The following is a 19,511-nucleotide window of genomic DNA, read 5'->3' on the forward strand; positions in this document are numbered from 1 at the left end:
CTTCTGGAGACTTTGTCAATCCTTATCAATGCTACTGTTCAGGGTTTCTATTATTATGTCCCCCCCTACCCACCACATACACAATACATGTGTCTCTACACCCTATGACCCCATTAACTGTGATGATCACATACACTCTGTGACGTACAGATATTTGTGTGATCATTATCCTTGAACACCTAAAACAGTATTCATACACCAGTTTGTGTTGGTATGTGGGTCCCAGACAGATTGTGTCTAGTTGCATAACAGAGCCTGGCGACAGTCCCTTCATGCTCGCTGACATCCCCACACCTCACTGGGGAGGAAGTGTGATGGCAATCAGCTGGCCTCTTACTGTTTTTACTTCAAATGGTGGAGGCAGTCATGTTTGCTTTGCCAACACTGACACACAGTCAGTATCTGGTCTTTGAGGTGGGCAGATAAGGTGGCTATTGAGGTGAAGTGTAGGTCAGGGTAATGTCATGCTAAATGTGCTTAAAGTCAAGCATTATTTTTTGCTAAAACATTAGCTTTCTTTGCTTATGAGAACCCCCAAGCAGTGTGTGCCAAACATTAGAAAAAGGAGCACCCAGACACTGAATCCAGGTCAGCAGTCTTATGCAGCAGACCTAGGAACAGTGTCCCACATGGGGCATATTGATAGAAAACAGCACCCAGCCCAACCAGCTTCCTGATGCCTCTGTGTATTACAACACACTAATTAACTGCAATCATCATTATCTGCAAACAGATGAGAACAGCTCATCAAAGAGGCAGAGGGGAAACATTGTTGGTGTTATATAATTTCTAAGGCTCCCATTTTTTTTGTTTAGCATTTTTTGCTTTACAGTTATATTGTGTTGTGTGTGCATGTTGAATTCTCTTTGTCATAAAAACAGCAGCAAAGCTCTGTTTTGAATATTTTGAAAGGCTGTACTGTTTACATGCATGTTTACTTTGGCGATACTTCTACTCCTTCTCTGCCTTTTGCAGGTGCATTGTTTGGTGCATAGTGACCTCTTCCCCAGCATTTAGCAGACATGGCCAGCTTTTGAGATAAACTTTAGTGCCATCACATTGAGTAATTTGACAGTCTTATCAGCAAGCAACTAATAAGACATCTCCAGCCAAGGTAATTGTCTTAAAACATTAGCTGACTTTAATACTAACTAACCAGGCTAGGTTTATTATTGATCATTCTTTTGTCATCTTTTTATGGCTTTGTGTCATGCCCCTCTTGCATCAGCTGAACTGTATATCATGGCACGTGCATGCAGAGTCATTGTTTGCTATTAGAACTGAGAGTATGAAACCTTTTTTGCAGCCGTCTTCGCTCTCCATCACACTCTTTTCTCAAGCTCAGCTATCGATGCTGCTGTTCTACCTGCTCACCCTCACATTGCTCGACTTCTTGTGGCTCGTCTTCTACTCCTGCCACCATTACATCTTTCCTGCCTCTCTGACTGGGCAGTCAAAACAAAGAGTGCATTTCCCTGTTTCTTACGATTAGGGGTGGACACCCCAACTTTCAGGTGATGTGCTTCCCCCTGTTTGTTCGGAGTATGAATTCGACAGTTGACAATTCTTACACATACAGGTAGGTTTGAATTGAGGGAAAATGAGCATTAGCATTAGCAAACTCTTAAATGCAAACTACTGGAAACTATGCACAAAAGATCCAGCGTAGTAAAGCTTGGAAAACAAATTGTTCAATAGTGGTAAAGACAATACATAGATACATATGATTGCCTAGGTGTCCAAATCAGTGGATCAGACTCCTGTGGAGCATCTCAGAGAATACATTTAACAAAACACCTGCCCAGGAGAGGCAGAGGGGACATCTGGTAAAACAGCTGTAGTGGCAGCTCAGCAGCATTCACTTTGGAACGAGTCCATGAATAGTGCCTGAGCAATCTTTGTTTATCTATTCTCCGTCTATCCCCGTACCCTCGCTCTTTCTCTCATTCGCACACGCACATACACAAACACGCTCGCATCAACAGCCTTGACCCCCGAGCTCTTCCCTGTGTCGTGCTGTTTGTCAGATTTACAACGAAGCTGTCATTTCGTGTTCTCTCGTACAGCCACTGGGCCTGCAGGCGAGGGACTGCAGTAGATGACACTTCAGTTGTGTTCAGTTTTTGCTACACTGCACAGACATGCTGCAGGATCTCTCTTAGTGTGAGCATGAACTGCAGACACTGTTTTACAGCCTATGCAAATTTTAGAGCATAGTAGTACATTAATATTTGCTTTTATTGTGCAGAAGGTAAATATTGATCCTGTAGAACCACAGCTAAATATAACACACACTTATCTATATACACAAAACAGCTAACAAATCAGATGTGAGGCAAAATCATTTCAGTGTAAAATAAAACATTTTAATAAAGCACATGTGGGGACATTTGCTGCTTCTTTCAGTCTTTAACAGGGTGGTCTTTTAACAGTCTCCTCCAAACAGAACATACAGCATGTTATCAGAGTAACTGTATGTTATCAGAGAACCAACATATGGTGCCAGAAGTCTGGAGTAGACGAAAGACAACCGCACCCTGTGCAGCATCAGATATGATGCAATTCTTTGACCTTTTCACAGTTTTGAAACCAAACTGGAAGTTGATCATTTTAAAAATTTTATTCAAAATGGGACCAGAGCTCAGGCTGTCACTATTGTCACTTATACATATTAACTGTCTCTTGATGGTCTGAACAAGGGTAGCCTTGGTAAATCATTAACAATTACATAATACACAGAAGCAGTGGCAGTGCTTTATTTTACAGTACACATGTACAGTATGTCCTTCTTATATGTGAACAGGTGTGATTCAAATAGAATGCATAGTCTTTGATTTAGAAGCATATTTTGCCAGATATTCTTATCAATTATCTCTTAGGTAAGAAAAATGTTCCCATTCACACATCAAATTCTCCTTAGTCTCACCATGTTCCTTGTAATCAGTGAGAAACTGTGTGAACGTCAGTAGCCTTTAACAAGAAGATTATCTCTGGTGTTGACATGTTAAGTGTGAAACCAAGTGTGCCCACATGTCTGAGAACAAAAACCCAACTTCTGCAAAAGGTTTCAGTTTATGACACCGTCGAACACGATGAGTCACAATGAGTCTGTGGGAGAGTTGGTGAAATGATGACAGATAAAAAGAGGTGGTGGCAGAGGAAGAGGTTATTTTCTACTGTGTGCCAATGAGATTCTAATAAGGATGATTAAATGTGAATTTATTTAGGAACATGCACCATGTAACAAGACAGAGCCTCAAGACTGGACAGAAGTGGAGGAGCTACTTTGACCTCATTATTTCAGGTTGTGTTTTAGAGGAGTTGCTTACTACCAAATTTGCAATTAATCAAATTACCAGAAAACACAAAGTGATCCTTGGGCTTTTGGGGCACTTTGTCCAGTTGGTAACCCAGCTGTAGCAATATAAATGTTATATCAAGGTTGGAAAAGAAAGTATATGTTATAATTTTGCACAGGATGAAACTGAACCCCAGAGCAGACTCAGACACGGAGACCAGGGTTAATTTAAAAAACAAGAAAGTTTACTGAATTCAGATGAATGGAGTGAGATGAGGGACAGAGGGGCTGGGAGATGGTAGGGAATCCAGGGCAAGGAGAGAGGAGTCTTGCAGTGAGATGAGGGGAAAGTGGAGACTAAGGTGGATCTGGTAAACTAGACAAAGAGGGGCAGACAGCAGTACAGGTTCAGGTGGGACACAGGGAAAACACACAGGTAAGAAACTGGCTTTTGGGCCCTGGGAAAGACATAAAACTACACAAGCTAAAGAGAGTGGCCAGGAGAGTTACCACATGGCAGGTCAGAACTATCTGGCAATGAGTGACAGGAAGAGCGGGGTTGAAATACAGAGAGCTGATGAGTTGATGGGCAACAGGTGAGTCAGGTAACCCCTGCTGAGAAACACACACACACACACACACACACACACAGACAGACACAGGGAGACAGAACTACGTATCAAGCACAAAATTTCTATTTAAAGCACATATTGCCCCAGCATTTGAATGGACCTATCCTGTTTTCTAAACAAGACATTCTTTAACAACTAATTTGCATTAAAAATATGTTTTTAAGGGAATTTAATGACACCCATCAGCAAAACAAGGAAATGTTTATCCTGACTGTGTCTGCAAAAACTTTAAATATAATGTATTTTGTTTGTTCTACTTAAAATATCTGCTCCTGTAACTAAAGCACAATTAACATTTTATTCTTATGTTCTGGCAACTTAAGACAGTTGGGAAGTTTATGGAGTGAATATGGTCTTAATAAGAAACTGAAGTTATTGCTGACTAAAATCACAAGACAGGAGGCAGTGATTATTCCAATACCAAAACCACAAGCTTTCCTTCACCTTAGCCAAGTGTTTATTAGCCCCAAACCCACAACAGGAATCCTAATTTTCAGTGTCAAAAAAAAAAAAAAAAAAAAGAAAAGAAAAAAAGAAAACTTTAATAGCATATAATAATCACAACAATAATCATTTCTGTATTAAGTTTCACAGGACAACTCAGGTTTCTGAAAACTAGTTCTCTCCCTATGGTTCCTGAAAAATAGTCCTTGAAATTTCTAATAGCCAACATGGGAGCAAACTGTCATTGACCGTAATAGCTGTAATGGCTTCCCAGACATGTCATTAATCATGGGTGAATGGGTATGTATTTGCATTGAGGCTTTGAACATACAGTATCAGCTTATGTTACATGTGCTTCATGTGTGTGATGTGTATCACCTGTCATGGGCCCCCCAAAATCTCTGCCATCTCCAGCCATCTCTGAAAGGGCCACTGCTGTTGTACTTTATCACCTCATCACTCCATGCTGCAGCACACATTTCCTTTCCTTTAGAGGGTCTAATTTGGGCTACGCTGGACAATCACAGGCTTGATCTCTTTCTTTACAGTACACTGCTGTTTACATTGAAGGAATTTCCTTCCCTATGTATATGGCGCCAGACAAGTGCTCCTTTGAAATGATAGGGATTCTTTAGAAATATCGACAGTTGTTGCAATGTTTTGTCGAAGTGGTGGTGTGGTGACAGACATTTCTGTTCTGTGATAAGTGCTGAACCTTTGTTTTTTTCTGTTTTCTTTAGATGCCTTTATCTTTGTGTGTTTCCATGGAGAACAATATGCAGTGTTTTACCACAAAAAAAGGAATTGATGTGTTTACAAGAAACATAATTTCAGGTACCTGCAGTACAACAGTTGAATGGGGCAAATATGTTATTTGTAAATTAGTCGACTTAGTTACATTTCACTGTTCATAGCTCTTATTTAACATGTTACTAGCATGATATCTTGATCAGACCAACTGTTAATTACAAAAATAGAAGCAAAACAACAGTCACCACTGGTGTTGCTTTCCATCCCTGGAGACTGTTTTTGGCGAGTAAAGGAATGAAGTTTCTTCTAGATTGGTAAGTAAACATTAACATGTTGCAATTGCAGAAACATCCATGTGGCAACTTTAACACAACTACAAGAGAAGATTTTAGATTGTAATAAAAACATAAATAAAATGCTCTTTCATCCTACTGGCAGATTTCTGAGTCAATATTGGTCTTGACAGTCATAGTATATTTGAATCAATTGCTGCCAAATATTTTACAAGGAGTAATGATGACTAAAAGGTAGATTACAGTAATCTCCTGATAGCTAGTGCCATTCAACAGAGAGGCAAACCAAACATGAGATTTTAATGTATAATCTAAAATAAACACATACACGCCTTTAAATACTGATGCCGGTCATGGTCCAACCTAAAATAAAGTCACTCATGTTGACAGAATTTTTTTACGTAAACAGGGGACAGCAAATGTTGCTATAACGTCACCTCATTGCTGCATTTCGCTACCTTCACCAGCACCAGCTAACAGGTGGTAACGTGAGAGACATGACCTCCTACAGGAAACCCTACTCCCATGGGTAATGGTAGCCCAGCATACCACTGAGCGAGCACAGAAGCATGAACAGAAATCCGGCCCATGGCTGGATTAATTTGACTGTGGTCAGGAGCAATGAAAGGAGCAAATCAGTGGATAGCAGAAGTGACATTAAGAAGAAGATGAAGACGGAGACAAGAATTGTTTAGGTTGAGTGACCGGGAAAAAAGGAACAAAGGAAGGAAGGAATGAGAAACTGAATGAAACTGACTGTTGTTGTCTATTCAGGCGAAACATCTCTCCACCTCAAGAAGTTTGTGTCCGTATGTGTGTGAGAAAAAGTAAGGGACAAAGAGTGAAAGAAAGTGAGTCAAAAAACAAACGGACAAAGAAATGGCTGGGACTGGTACAGGTTTGGCACACTCTCACTAAGCCCGATAGCCTCACTGAATAGACTCATTCTTATTAGTGTGGCCAGCAGAGCAGGAGGAGGAGGAGGTGAGGTTCTGTGTAGGTGACCTAGATAAGGTTATTCATGTTCTGTACACGGCAAGTGGGGCAGCCTCCAAAGGTGGCACACCCCTCTGCTATCAACCCCTGTTCTCCCTGTTATCAGTAGAAAATACTAACATGTTAGTCAGGAGATATCAGTGTGAGAGACCTCATGCCAAACAGCTGGCTAAAAAAAGAACATAATCGATACATCATGTTATGCCATAGGCTTTTGCATGCACAGTGTCTGCTACAAGATATCACACTCAAACTTGGTTACAAGTATGTCTGATAAAGGGATTATGCTGTAGGTATGATTTTTATGTCCACAATGACTATTCAACTTGAAAAAAAAGGCAAGCAAAATATTTGATGCCCACAGCTCCACAAAGTTGCGTATTTTAACATCAAACATTTCAAAGGAACCATTATAATGTCAGACACAGGGTTGCCGAGACTAAACTGTATAATCCTGTTTTTTGGAACCATGTGCATCTTGTTGAAAGGGGGTAAAGTGCATGAAGTACTATTCAAAGTTCATACTAATTCACCCAGATCTTACCCCAACAGACCAGTATGATTTGCTAGTGCAGTGAAGAGGAGATGATCCCTCACTGGCTTCCCACAGTTGGAATGCATACCTAAGCCAGTGGCACTGCTAAATAGCATGTTTTTGACCATGAAAGGCATATTTTTTTTTACAAAATTTTAAGGATAATAACACTGTCAGCATATTGCACAGACTTACAGATTTGAAGGAACATTATGCAACAGTTTCACCTTGAAATCATTTTGATGGTGATTTCTTAATTTCTTTGAATGGTTTTGTCATTTCACTGCACACTTCCGTTTCTCAGAAGGCATAGCAGACTTTCAGACCATCTCTCTGATCTGTGTTGACAAAGAAGTTTGCACATAACAGTCTCCACTTCACAGTTGCTTTCCTTGTAGCAACTGCAAACACATACAAGGGTTTTTGCTTGGGATAAATACAAATAAGAAGTGGGTGATTAGCCTGCGCAGAAATAGCCACCATGGCAGAAATAATTATCCAGAGTAAAAAACACAAAAGAAAGTAAAACTGACTCTCAGAGGAGGCTTGTGCTTGTTATTCCAAGGGAAAATAGTAGTTTTCAGCCAATAGACTTAACATTGGAAAAAATGTTGGCTGGACAAGTGTGCCCACAAGCAATGCTGCTGCCCGAAGCTTACGAAATACAGTGGAACAAAAAACTGCTTTGCCCAGTGATGTCATAAAAATGAATAAGCATCTTGAGGATTATAGCTTTATGACACGCAGGCTTCTGCAGTGAGGCCACACACGAAATGCAAACTCATCATTATCCATCCTGACTATAACAGGAATGATTAATTGATGGAATATAAACAGATGTTAAGCATAGCATGTCAGTGGACAGCCCATATGTCACAGCGGTTTGTAATGACCCACAGGGTAATCGTTGGAGATAGTTTGGTTCAGCATGACCCTGCACTCAACAGGGATTATCCCATGATCTCATTAAAGTTAGAGCTACAGTATGTAGACTTGCCATACAGTACATAATGTAGCATCATACTGATGCAGAGAAGCAGGAGAACAGACTTATTTATATTTAAAGCTATTTGTGATCAAGAGTGGCAAGCTTTTTCCCTCATGTTTTTATTGCTCTTTTTGCAGGATGTAGCTTCACATTGCTATTTTGTAAGCAGGAATCACTTTAAGCTACTATATTTAACAACGAATTAGACCTATTTGGCATTGAAACAGTGAGATGGAAAAAAAAGAAGGCCGCAATGCGGGATGATTCATTTTGAGGCTAAATCTGGATTTCAGTTAATGGAGAAGATTAAAATAAATGTTTGTGTTTATTTGCTTTTCTCGTGAGAAAACAAATAACATGGTCCCACCTTATGAATATTTGTACTTTTACTTTGTTTATTGACAAAGGCACATGTTTTCTGGCCACCAGTGTCATCCTCATGGATTAACATGTGAAAACACTGTTGTTGACATTTGAGACAAATATCCTGCAGTCCCAAAGTGTCTTGGCTGCAACCACGCAAGCAATAAAACTTTGTGTTTATGCTATGCTTTATTAATGAATATATACAAACTTGAAAGAAGTTTCATACATTATTCCCAGATGATTTTATTTCAGCTTCAAGCTTTACACACTTTTTTTGCCCGTAGGGGTTTCAGAGTCAGACTCCAATACCTGGAAGACAAAGTACACACTAGCATGTGCTTTACACAAAGGATTAGGCCAGAGGATGTAATACATTTGTTTAATTTTGACCTATCTCATGCGTCATATTGCCAGGTTAAAGACTACAGTGTGTTGAAACATTTATTTCCTCATCAAACAATCAGGGAGTATAAAATGAATCACAATTTTGTCACAGTGGACTTCAGATCCCCCAGATATGTCAGTGAAACACACATTTTGAGAAGTGGATGTTTACATGAAGCAGCAATGAAGACTGAGGACAGGAAATTACAGAGGAAATTTGCTATTGAAATGTTTACATGGAGCCATTCTTGCTCACAGTTTGAAAAACACTTAGTAAGCTAAGTGGAGGGCTTCCTGAATACTATCTTTGAACTGATGACTTCTAGATTCTGCACATGGGCATGAGGAGTTTAGCCACAGAAGCAGATATGAAATGAATATGCCATTCATATTACTTTATCATTAAAACAGTGTTTTCAAAAGTAACAGCAGCGAATAGCAGGAAACAACACTGAGCCACGTCCACACTGATGTCTGAAGGCAACACTGTAACCACTGAGGAACACCACCACAAACAGAACTAATATTATCTCACCAGCATCTCTTTTTGTTGCAGTCTGTTCAATCTCCTCATGGATTCCAAACATATAACCCATAGCATGTAATCAATTTTAAGGTGGAAAGCAACATCAGTGTTTTGCTTCTAGTTCTATCACTTGTTTTCTTCTACTGATGTTAGCACGCCAACCAGCTAGCCCCAGTCTGACAGGCCTGTTTTGTCCTTTTCTGATAGTGACTCACAATAGTGTTCAGCCTGCCCTATAAAAGTTGTGCTGGTGCATTGTAACACAACTATGGCTGAAGCTCTTGGCAAGTGACCAAATCACCACCACCATCACCCACTCCTGGCAAGGAAGCACAATCGGTTCAAATAGTCCCTTTAACCAATGTGTTGTCACATCATAAAATTTTGGGTCTTTCAACATCAGACGGCCTCGCCCAGACGATGAAGCAGATGCTGTTCACACCCCAACTTGTGTCTCAGCAGCACAGGACACATATATAATAAAACCTTGAGTGATTAAAGTCATTATTGTGACTGACTCAAGATCCCTCATGTAATGTGAAATCATAGTTTTGCAAGAATCCTTTGGGAGACAAAGTACCAAAATTCAGCTCCTGGTTAAGAGGTTAACAACACTGCAGGAGCATAAAACTGGCCACAGAAGTGCAACGTCAGATCTATCGACTGCATTCTGCAGTGGTCTGCAGTTAGACGGCCTTCTCCTCGACCTCCCTCACCCTCTCTTCTCACAGATTATGGATGAGTGCGTAGTTCCTGTCTCCTTAATATATGTCACCCGCCTGACACGCTTTATTATGCAACAAGCTGCAGTACTGGTCAGAAGCCTGGGGGAAAAATGTGTGACATGCTGACTGTGGTGTGTGTCAAATCTCTGTTATGCACTGACCATATAAACAATTAGCCCCAAATTGTTTTCCCTCACCTCACATGTTCAATAAAATCCATTAAAACAACAGTATGTTATGATCATCATCTCATGTCTTTAATGTGGGGCTCAGTCCAGTGTAACTAATATAAATCTGTTATGACATTGAGGTTTCTGACCTTGACAAACGCTCATGCTGTACACTAAAAGACTCGGCTGTGGGTTGTATTCTCATCAGTTTATGGATGCATGTGTGAAAGAAACTAAACATGCAAATAAGCGTGGCCACATCTGCATCAGATGATGGCACTCAGCAGGATTTTTCCTCTCACCCAGCTGTCATAACAGCAAGTGAGATGAAAAGATGCAACACAAAGGCATTGCTGGTGAAATAACAAGACTGTGGAAAAAGGAAGCTGTACTGAAATGGCAACAGGGGATGAAGGTGATCAATGGCAGTTGTGTACTCTTACAGGAGTAACCAAGCCATATTTCCAAGGTCAATGAGCACATCACTGACTAACTGTCAAAGTTCCCATTCACCACTGGCGCATTCATTTCGTTGTATTTGACCACTGACGTTAGCAGCTCTTTCCTGCTTTTTATTAGATTTGTGGAAGCAAAACTCCAGAAATCCCAGCCAACATTACATTACTTATAACTAACTAAACTCTCTAGTAATAAACGTAAAAACACACAGTTTGAAAGCAGGATTGTGTCAGAAAGGTCTGATTCTACATTTTCCGTATAATGACAGGTCTTCTTAGCTCTACACTGAATTACAAGAACATTGCTGTTTATTTATTTATTTTCCTTCTGCATAGATCATCATTTGGACAGGATGTTGACCTTTTGCTTGGAACATGCACGAGTCAGCTAAAGCCAACAGGCAGTGACTTTTTTAACCAACTCAGAGAGCTAATGTTAAAGTTGTAATCTGCCATGGAAAACCTCAGAGGCAGAGTGACAGTAGGTTAGGGGGGCTGGGCTTAGTGAATGGTCAATTCCAGGGAACAAGTCTAATATGTATTTAAGGATTTTTTTTTTTTTTTTTTTTTTTAAAGGGACCTCCAGTACATCTGGTAAGCATAAGTTCTTTATGCTTCAGAAGTCTGGTGTAAGAAAATGCACTAATGTTCATTGTTTCTTCATGGGTTTGTGACTGGTTTGACCACAAGAGACAATAAACGAGGGAATGCAGGCATTACTGGACCACTGCTGCCACCAAAATAGCTGACCTTGTGGAATGGCTGGTTATAAAAGTTTTCCCAGAGCAGCAACTAGTGATCGTATGTGACTCTAAACAAACTTTTCCATTCCAGTTTGTACAGTTTACAGAGTTTAAAGAGTTTTTCTGTTACACAATTCATCATTGATTCTGACTGGGTCAGTCAGACATTTCAGCAGTCGATAGCTGTGATTTTTATTGATATTTTGTAGGACACATGCTATACTGGGGTGACTGAGGGCACTCTAGGGACTGAGGATGTTCTGGGGACAGGTCCAGCTCTATTAAGTGCTGTTTGTGGTCCAGCCAGCCTTTCCTGTTCATAACACACACACACATTTCTCCACAGAGGCTCAAGGCCAAAACCTGTTAACACCCACCCTCAAGCAGAGGAGGTAGAAAAGTTCCAGTGATTAAAATTCGTCTCATCTTCCTGTGGAGTGTTTATAAGAGAAGTGAGAAGTCAAGTGTTACTCGCATTTCACAGAGGGGGAAATGCCACTTGTTATTAAAATCGTCAGTACACTTAGGTGTTAGCTGTTAGCAGTGCTGTCTTGCCCACACAAGATGAGAGGAGATCATTACCCATCTTGCTGGTGTTGGCGATCATAATTTTCAATCTCTTGTAACAGGAGTAAAATTATAACAGGAACAGGACAAGCTCAATTACATTTTTCTATAGGGTCAAGTCAGGTTCACTCCAATGGAGGAGTATAAACCAGTACTGAAGCTTTTGAACTTTGTACTTCTTAGCCAGTTAACATATTTTCATGCCAATATTTTCACGTGTTCTTACAAAATCCCAACAACTGGAGGTACTGTCTCTAAGTACACCCAGTGGTACAAAAAGTACTCAGATTTTTCATTTATGTAAATATAGTGATACCACAAAGTATTATAGTACCAACATAAAAGTACTCATTATGCAGAAAAATGCACTGTATTTTGTATTATTAAACTGAATCTGAAGTAACTTATAACTTTAGGGGTCAAATAAATGAAGAGAACTGAAAAATACAGTATGTGCCACTGAATTGAAGTGGAGTTGAGGTAAAGTGAAACATACTGAAGTACAAGTACCTTAAAATTGAGTTTGCATTTTTGCAAAATGTCCAATTTTTCCTTTAAGTGCAGGATATGTGTACTTTCCCTGCATAGGGTGTTTCATACTCTCACACTGTTTGCACCTTGTATGTGCAAAAGGTGAATAGGAAGTTTGATAAAATCTGGTAATGACATTGAAGACTTTAGTCTAAATATAAAGTAGAGTTAGACATTCTATCTGTCTTTGGAAAAGCATCTCTCTACCTTTGAGATAAAACAAGATAATGTCACCAGTCAGGTTAGCCTGCATTTTAGCTGCAGAGAGACATACTGTACAGTGTACCATAAGTCAGCGTTCAACACACTGTCTCTTTGCTGCGTCTTTAAATCATTTAGGTAAAGAATGCTGCAGATGTTTTGTTAACAGTATGTCATGCAGCCAGTGGTAGGTGTTGGCAGGTGGAAATTGAGGCACTAATGGGAATTTACAGTAACAGCTGAATGCCTGCCTGCTAAAGTAGACTTTAAAGTCTGATGGAGTTATATAATATACAGAGCTCAAAATGGTAACAACAGCAGTAACACAATCATTACAAGTGATGTCAGGAAGAAGAGTAAGCACAGAAAACACCAGATGCATGTTAGTCATAAAATATATTTATTTGACTAGTAAAACGTCCACTTCCAAAATAGAATAACAACACATACTCCCTAATGGTGATTGGCATAAGGCTTTTTTTTTTCTTTTTCAATTCTGGTTACAATCTTTCTGGAACTACATCATTTTTGACTTTAATGCCTCAGAAATGCCTACAGGGCATTTTCACCTTCAGCTTTGAGACCTTGGGGTCTCAAACCTGGAGGGGGAGTTCACATGGTCTACTGTTAATTATTCTCTTACACAGAGCCTGACACCAGGCTGACACTATAATCTTATCTGTTGGCAGGTTCTTTACTTCCTTGGCTGCCTTCGTGGGGTAATTTCCTCCTTGGCTTTGTGCATTAGCCACTATGGCATTGCCCACAAGGCGACTGTGCGTTTTAAGCATTAGCACTCGACATACTGAGGTTTTGAAACAAAACACAAAGGGATTTTCTTTACACATCATTCCTCTCTATTGCTATATTATCAGGGCAGCAAAAATGCAAAGAGCTTTTGGTTGCAAAACATAATTTAGGAAACACTTAAGACTTAATTTGCATAAGCTGTCAGGCTAAAAAAGACATAATCCATAATAATAATAAAAACACAACAGAGGATGACAAACACACAGTAGATTTGAAGATTAGGCCATAAAAACAGACAAATAAGCCGCTGTCATAACCTTGCTCTAGCAGCAGTTTGTCCTCATGTCCTTTGTTGCTGTACACTGAATTCAAATCAATAAGCAGGTCAGTGCCTATAGGCGTCATGTCTGCATGAGACTGCGTGTGCCATGTTGTGTGTGCCAGAGGGGGATTTTCTGAGTCAATTGGTTGTGATGGAGGCGGCTGCAGCGTTTTATTAAGCTGCTGTGATGCAGAGGCTGGCAGTCGGTCAGAGATTACCGACAGACTGGCAGCGGGAGTGTACGTGTCTTGTGTGTCTGTGTGTGTGTGTCTTTTGATCTGCACCTTACCCTCCTCCTCCTCACAGATGGTGATATAGTTCTATCCTCCCCCTGACTACTGCAGTGAGCTTGTGCTTTCTGCTTCCTGCTGGCTCTAAAGCACCATTTTGACTGTAATTCATATTCATTATTCCTCCTTATGTGACAAAGAACAGATCTACACACACTGGTGTAATGTGTCTGAAAAACAATGGCACCAGATGCACAATCCTGGTAAACGTGTGGCCTCCACTGTGAAGTGTTTGTCTTATAAAATACATTATGACAGGACATTTTTGCTGGCTTATTACACATATAGAAACAGAGATGCACATCCTGCATGTACTCTCACAGTTAGACTGCCCAGCATTGAAAGCAATGGGCCACAGGAATTTAATTTCTTTGAAAACTGGACGGAGAGAGATATGTGTGCTTTGTGGCTCACTGCAAGAGAGGTAACTCTGGGTGTCTGACTAAAAGAGGGGGAAGGGAGGGAGAGGGCAACAGGGCAGAAAGGGCAAGAGAGGGGGATGGGGCATTACTGGAAAGAAGCACGGACGGCGCGACCCTTGAGCGGCTGGGGAGGCCGGTAGTTGTCCACCATGCAGCACTCGGCCTCACCCTCAGCAGAGAAGAGCAGACTGCGGAATTTGGCCATCTGTGAAAAGGGAGAAGACGGTCGCGAGATTAGTCATTCCTGCTGACCTCCTGTGACTGTCACTCACAAAACATCACTAGTCTTGCCACTGAGGCTTGGCAGTTGTCTCACTGATGCATGAAGACACTGTTTGACATTTTGGGAAATAAACGTATTCACTTTACTGCCAAGGTAAGTGTAGCTTCATATTTAATGTACAGACGTGATATTTGTATCAATCCTCTCATCAAACTTTTGACAAGAAAACAAGAACAAGAGTATCTCTCAAAATGTTGAACTACTCTTATTAGTCAGGTGGGACAAGAAAAACACATCAGCTATATGATGGTGTCAGATGACCATTTAAAAGGGCTTTGCCATTAACTCTGGCTAATGAATCAGTCCATGGTAATTACACTGCTGCAGCGACTTGAATATAATGTACACACTGAGTGCCTAGTCACCACTGGGACAAACCAGTTCTGCTGGAGGGTGTATCCTCTCACAATTAGCTGATAACAAATCATTAACTAATGACATGTAATGTCGAATATGAATGACTTCTTTATCTGCTTGACCAGCTTCATATTGCACCAAGTCTAAAGGTTATGTCCACACATCTCCTCATGTTTACCCTTGAGAAACCTACTCACTGCCATGAAATAAACATTTGACCAGGCAGTGGCTTAAAGACTCCAACCACGAGGACAAACCTGACTTAACAGGCTGTTAGTTTAGATTAATGGGTGGTTAGAAGTCAAACGTCCATATTTAGAAGTAAATATTTTCAAACACAAGTATAATGTACCAGTATTGTGTTGTTTACTCAGGTATGACTGAAATTGCACACACATACTCAAGCTGCATTTCTTCACCTACAGAATGAGATGCATGTGTGGGAACATTTCCTGTTGACTCCCCACATAATGACTAAGAAGTACAGTGGTAATGCAACCACACCAACATCTGTGTCAACTTTTGTTTGTCCTTGTTCTCTTGATTGTCTTTTTATACATTGTGAGAGTGCAAGAAGCTGTGGTATTGCTTTTCCTCCCATTACAGAGGTTTCATTTTCTCCTTTCAGCTAATCTGAACAATTAAACTCTTGATTTAGATTGAATTAAAAGAGAGGATTTGCAGACAGGGATATTCTAGACTGTGGGCACACAGCCAATCCTTCTGGTATACTGCTGAATGGGCTCTGTGAGCACTGACATACCTGCTCAGAGCTGACACTGATTGGCTCTTTGCAGACAATCCAGGTGACACTCTCCAGCAGAGGGGGTGTGGTCAGAGAGCCGTCATATGTCCAGTAGTCTAGACAACCAGGCAGCAGAGTAGCGGGGTTGAAGTTAGCAAACGTGGTCTGCTTGCCCTGAAGATAATACAGAAAGCGCCATAGGTGAGACAGATATCTTAAATATGAAAAATCAAATGGATGAAGATATGCTTTTGTTTAACATACTTTGGCCTTGATGGCATCAAAGGCGTCAAGAAGCTTCTGGAGATTTGCATTTTCATCACCAATCTGAAAAACAGCAACATTGTAGGTTAATTATATGACCATCAGTATTATGGGTTGTTAAACTAGACATTGTGATAAACAACAGCAAATCAAAGTATATAACTTGATGTAATACTGAAAAATATGCTTGAATCGTTTCCGACAGACCTTCAGGAAAACTCCGACGACAGCGAGCCCATCAGGCTTGCTAGCAGCCTCTCCAAAGCTTGGGTATTTGGTGTTCCAGTGCACCAGATGGAGCTGCGAATAAATGAAATAATGGATAAATTAAAAAAAAGCAAAACGAAACAAAAAACAGCAACAACAAAATCCTATTCCTATGATCCATTTTTAGGACTCTGGAAATGCTGTCATGTTCTGTTTCACAATAGATACTGAACTATTGTGGGATAGTCTCACTTGACATATTTTTGTTAGAAAAATAGAATATTTATCTTTAAAGGTACTTTTATATAAAATTGGAACATGAAAATGTATTTACGGAGAATAACATACATTTGCTCACAGATTTGATTTTTACCCATACAAACCATCTGAGGTTAAATAGCCTTACTTAATGTCAGTTAGTCAACTGGAAACATACAGGCCTAACTTTAATCTGAGAATCATGCAAAGCCTTTTCCCCGCCCACTCTGGTTCAACCTTCTAATGAGATTTCTTCTTTTTCAGAACAGCCCTGCTTCTGACAAATGTTAACAACCGACAATACAAACAAAAAAAAACTTAATCTCCACTCTGCCCCTTTCCCCCTTGTTACATCAACCTCAATCTGCCAGAGAGTACAGCTCGGTCAGTATTATCATCATGATAATGGCTCAGAGCATCTTTACCTCGGCAGGATACTTGGTCCCGGCCACAGTGTGCTCAGAGCCCCTGTTGTCGGAGGCTCCCCAGTGGAAGTGAAACTGCTTGAGTCTATAGATCCCTGAGATTGGTCCATCTGTCAGAGCTGTACAAAAAGAAACAACACACACATCTCCCATGAGTTCATCCCACAGTGAGTGTGAGTGGCACTGCAGTCAGCCAGTGAGGCTTTGACTGGGCAGCATTGTTACCCAGTAATGCATCATACTTGGAAGAAAATACTGTAAAAGAAACATCTTCCTGAACAGAAAATATAAGAATACTAGGAACACAGACACGACGTACATGCTTGTGTCACCATGGCAGACTTCCTATTTAATGGAAGCAGACTCAGTTCCTGTTGTGTCAGCCTGACATGGTGTCCAGGTATTGTTAAAGTCAAACCTCCTTCCAATGCTACACAATGTATCTATTTACAGTATACAAAGTGGTTGAAACAGTAGCAGATAATCCTGTATATCATTCTATTTTGGGTGCTATGTTATCAAATGCCGGGATGGACACACACACACACACACACACACACACACACACACACACACACAGGCCTCTCCAAACAGGATATTTGTTTCTCAGTACTCGGCCTCAAAAGATAAGAAGGTGCAGAACTGATCGGAGCAAATTAATCTGAGGGTGTCTGGGATCCTGTTTTACATTATTGGAAAACAAATACAAACAAGCTGGGATATTCATCTTTTCCATGGTGCACACATGATGCATGACATGTGTGACGATGACAGGCAGACTTAGCTTGTTCTTTATTTAGATGTGCAGGGTAGAAAATAAAATACCAAGGAAGACTTAAGGGGCCGTAACTCATCTCTTCAGATTCTCAGCAAAAGCATTTTTGTTTTTTCATCTTGATGTGTGTTCCACTAGAAATAACCCATGTGATGTTGTTGATTATGTAACCATATTCTTCATTATCCTATATGTCAAATCAGCTTAGGGACAACCAATCCAAAATCCTAAACAGGAAACAATAATCTCAAGCAATTGTTTGTTGTCTCTTTGGAATAAAATTCTGACCTGAATGAAAAATCGATGAACCAAAAGAGAGAAAAATAATCAATGCAATCTGCATTACAACATTATAAAGGGGGAAAGAAATCAAGCCTCTTTTATTTGGTTACTAAACACATTCCCACGCACGTTTGGCCCATTAATGGTTAACGAAGAGCGGGTTTATTTGCAGTGTAACCTTCGTTTTTTGCGCTTTTGACCCTCAGTGCCTGCAGAAAAGAGCAGGCGTGGGAAAGGTTTACCAGGGGTTACATTACCAATTCAATTAGAATCTGCGTTCTTTGTGTTCGGCTTTTGAATAGAGCTCCTACAGCCTGTTCATTTCTTTCATTTGAAAACAGAAAACGTAAAAGCACAAACTATATTAAAATGAAAATAAAATAAAATCGGTTTGCATTTACGTTAATATTAAAATAAAATCAACATGCTTGAGTTCTGTAGTCTTAATGCTGCACACTGAGAGCTGCAGTTGATGTATAGAAGCCATGCATTAAACCTGAATGCCGCATTCAGGAGAAATGCGGCATTCAGCAGAACCTCTGTCCAATAATCCTCTATCAAATCTCCAAACCTTACAATGATTATTAGAAATGTATAAAAATGTTTTTCCCTCCAGGTTCAGACGAAATAAAATGCCAATCAAAGACTGGAGAGGTGATACCAAGTCGTGAAGGCAGCACTGAGCGGTTGGATTCCTGCAGTATTAATGTCACACTAACTTGAATTGTCGGTGTCATCTAGGAAGGTCACTTGGAAGGAATGTCCGTTGTTGAGAATATCTTGGCAGGTGGAGGGGTCGTACTTCAGGTTGAGCGGCTTCAGCCCCGCGTCGTATGATGCTTCACCAGGTACGATGTCAATGGGAGACTGGCGGGGTCCATTGGCAATAGGGAAGTTATCAGCCCATTTGTCGGGTCCTAAAATAATATGATGATAAACATTGTGGTTATTAGTAGTATTCGTCTTGAAATGTGGGTTTTGTTCATGAAATAAATTGCGTATTTCAGCATGGTGATGTGCTTAAAACGCGCGTAAAATCCCATAACTGATAAGAATAATAATAAAAAAAATCTCTGCAGTGACCAGTGCATGCATCGTCCTTCCACTCATTCAGTACCCTGCCTGCCTGCTGGTATGACTGGTTTTTAACAATCCTCTCAGTACTGTCACCCCCTACATTATAGCGTGTTTGAGTCGTGAGCGCCTCACCGTTGTTCGGTGCGTATCCCCAAGCATGAGACATTGTTAGAGGTTTGAATCAGTGAGTATCTAGAGCTGTAATCCCCTAAAGCGAGTCGTCCCCCAGCGCAAAGCAGCCAGTGTCCTCCACCTGACAGCTGCACCGCTTATATAGGGTCCCCTGTGTGCAGTGTGTCTGTCAGGCTGGTGTTGGCCACATGATGTCCACGCAGTTGACCGGGAGGAGTTTAGATGCGCAGCACACTGTGGATCAATGACTCTCTCTCACACACACGCACGCACTCTCTCTCCCTCTCTCTCTCTGCAGCGGTATAAGCCTGATGA

General features: G+C 40.6%; 1 protein-coding gene across 1 annotated transcript; it reads right to left on the reverse strand.

The window, feature by feature from the left end:
* Positions 1–12,986: 12,986 nt before the first annotated feature.
* LOC108900025 (carbonic anhydrase 1) lies at positions 12,987–19,504 on the reverse strand. Its single transcript, XM_018700817.2, has 7 exons — positions 19,197–19,504; positions 18,707–18,904; positions 16,931–17,049; positions 16,248–16,340; positions 16,041–16,103; positions 15,795–15,950; positions 12,987–14,596 (listed from the first exon to the last, which is right to left on the reverse strand). Exons 1-7 carry the CDS (start codon positions 19,228–19,230, stop codon positions 14,477–14,479), a joined length of 783 nt encoding a protein of 260 aa, XP_018556333.1. The 5' UTR covers positions 19,231–19,504; the 3' UTR covers positions 12,987–14,476.
* Between the last annotated feature and the right edge of the window lie 7 nt (positions 19,505–19,511).

The sequence above is a fragment of the Lates calcarifer genome, linkage group LG24 (genome assembly GCF_001640805.2).
Source record: "Lates calcarifer isolate ASB-BC8 linkage group LG24, TLL_Latcal_v3, whole genome shotgun sequence".
NCBI lineage: Eukaryota > Metazoa > Chordata > Actinopteri > Centropomidae > Lates > Lates calcarifer.

What these genes read in the sequence shown, in the direction of transcription:
- LOC108900025 (XM_018700817.2), bottom strand. Translation starts at nt 19,230, where the DNA reads ATGTCTCATGCTTGGGGATACGCACCGAACAACG. An exon ending in TCGTCGGAGTTTTCCTGAAG is followed by an intron (nt 16,104 to 16,247) that starts GTCTGTCGGAAA and finishes GCTGTTTTTCAG; the next exon opens with ATTGGTGATGAAAATGCAAA. An exon ending in TTGATGCCATCAAGGCCAAA is followed by an intron (nt 15,951 to 16,040) that starts GTATGTTAAACA and finishes TATTATCTTCAG; the next exon opens with GGCAAGCAGACCACGTTTGC.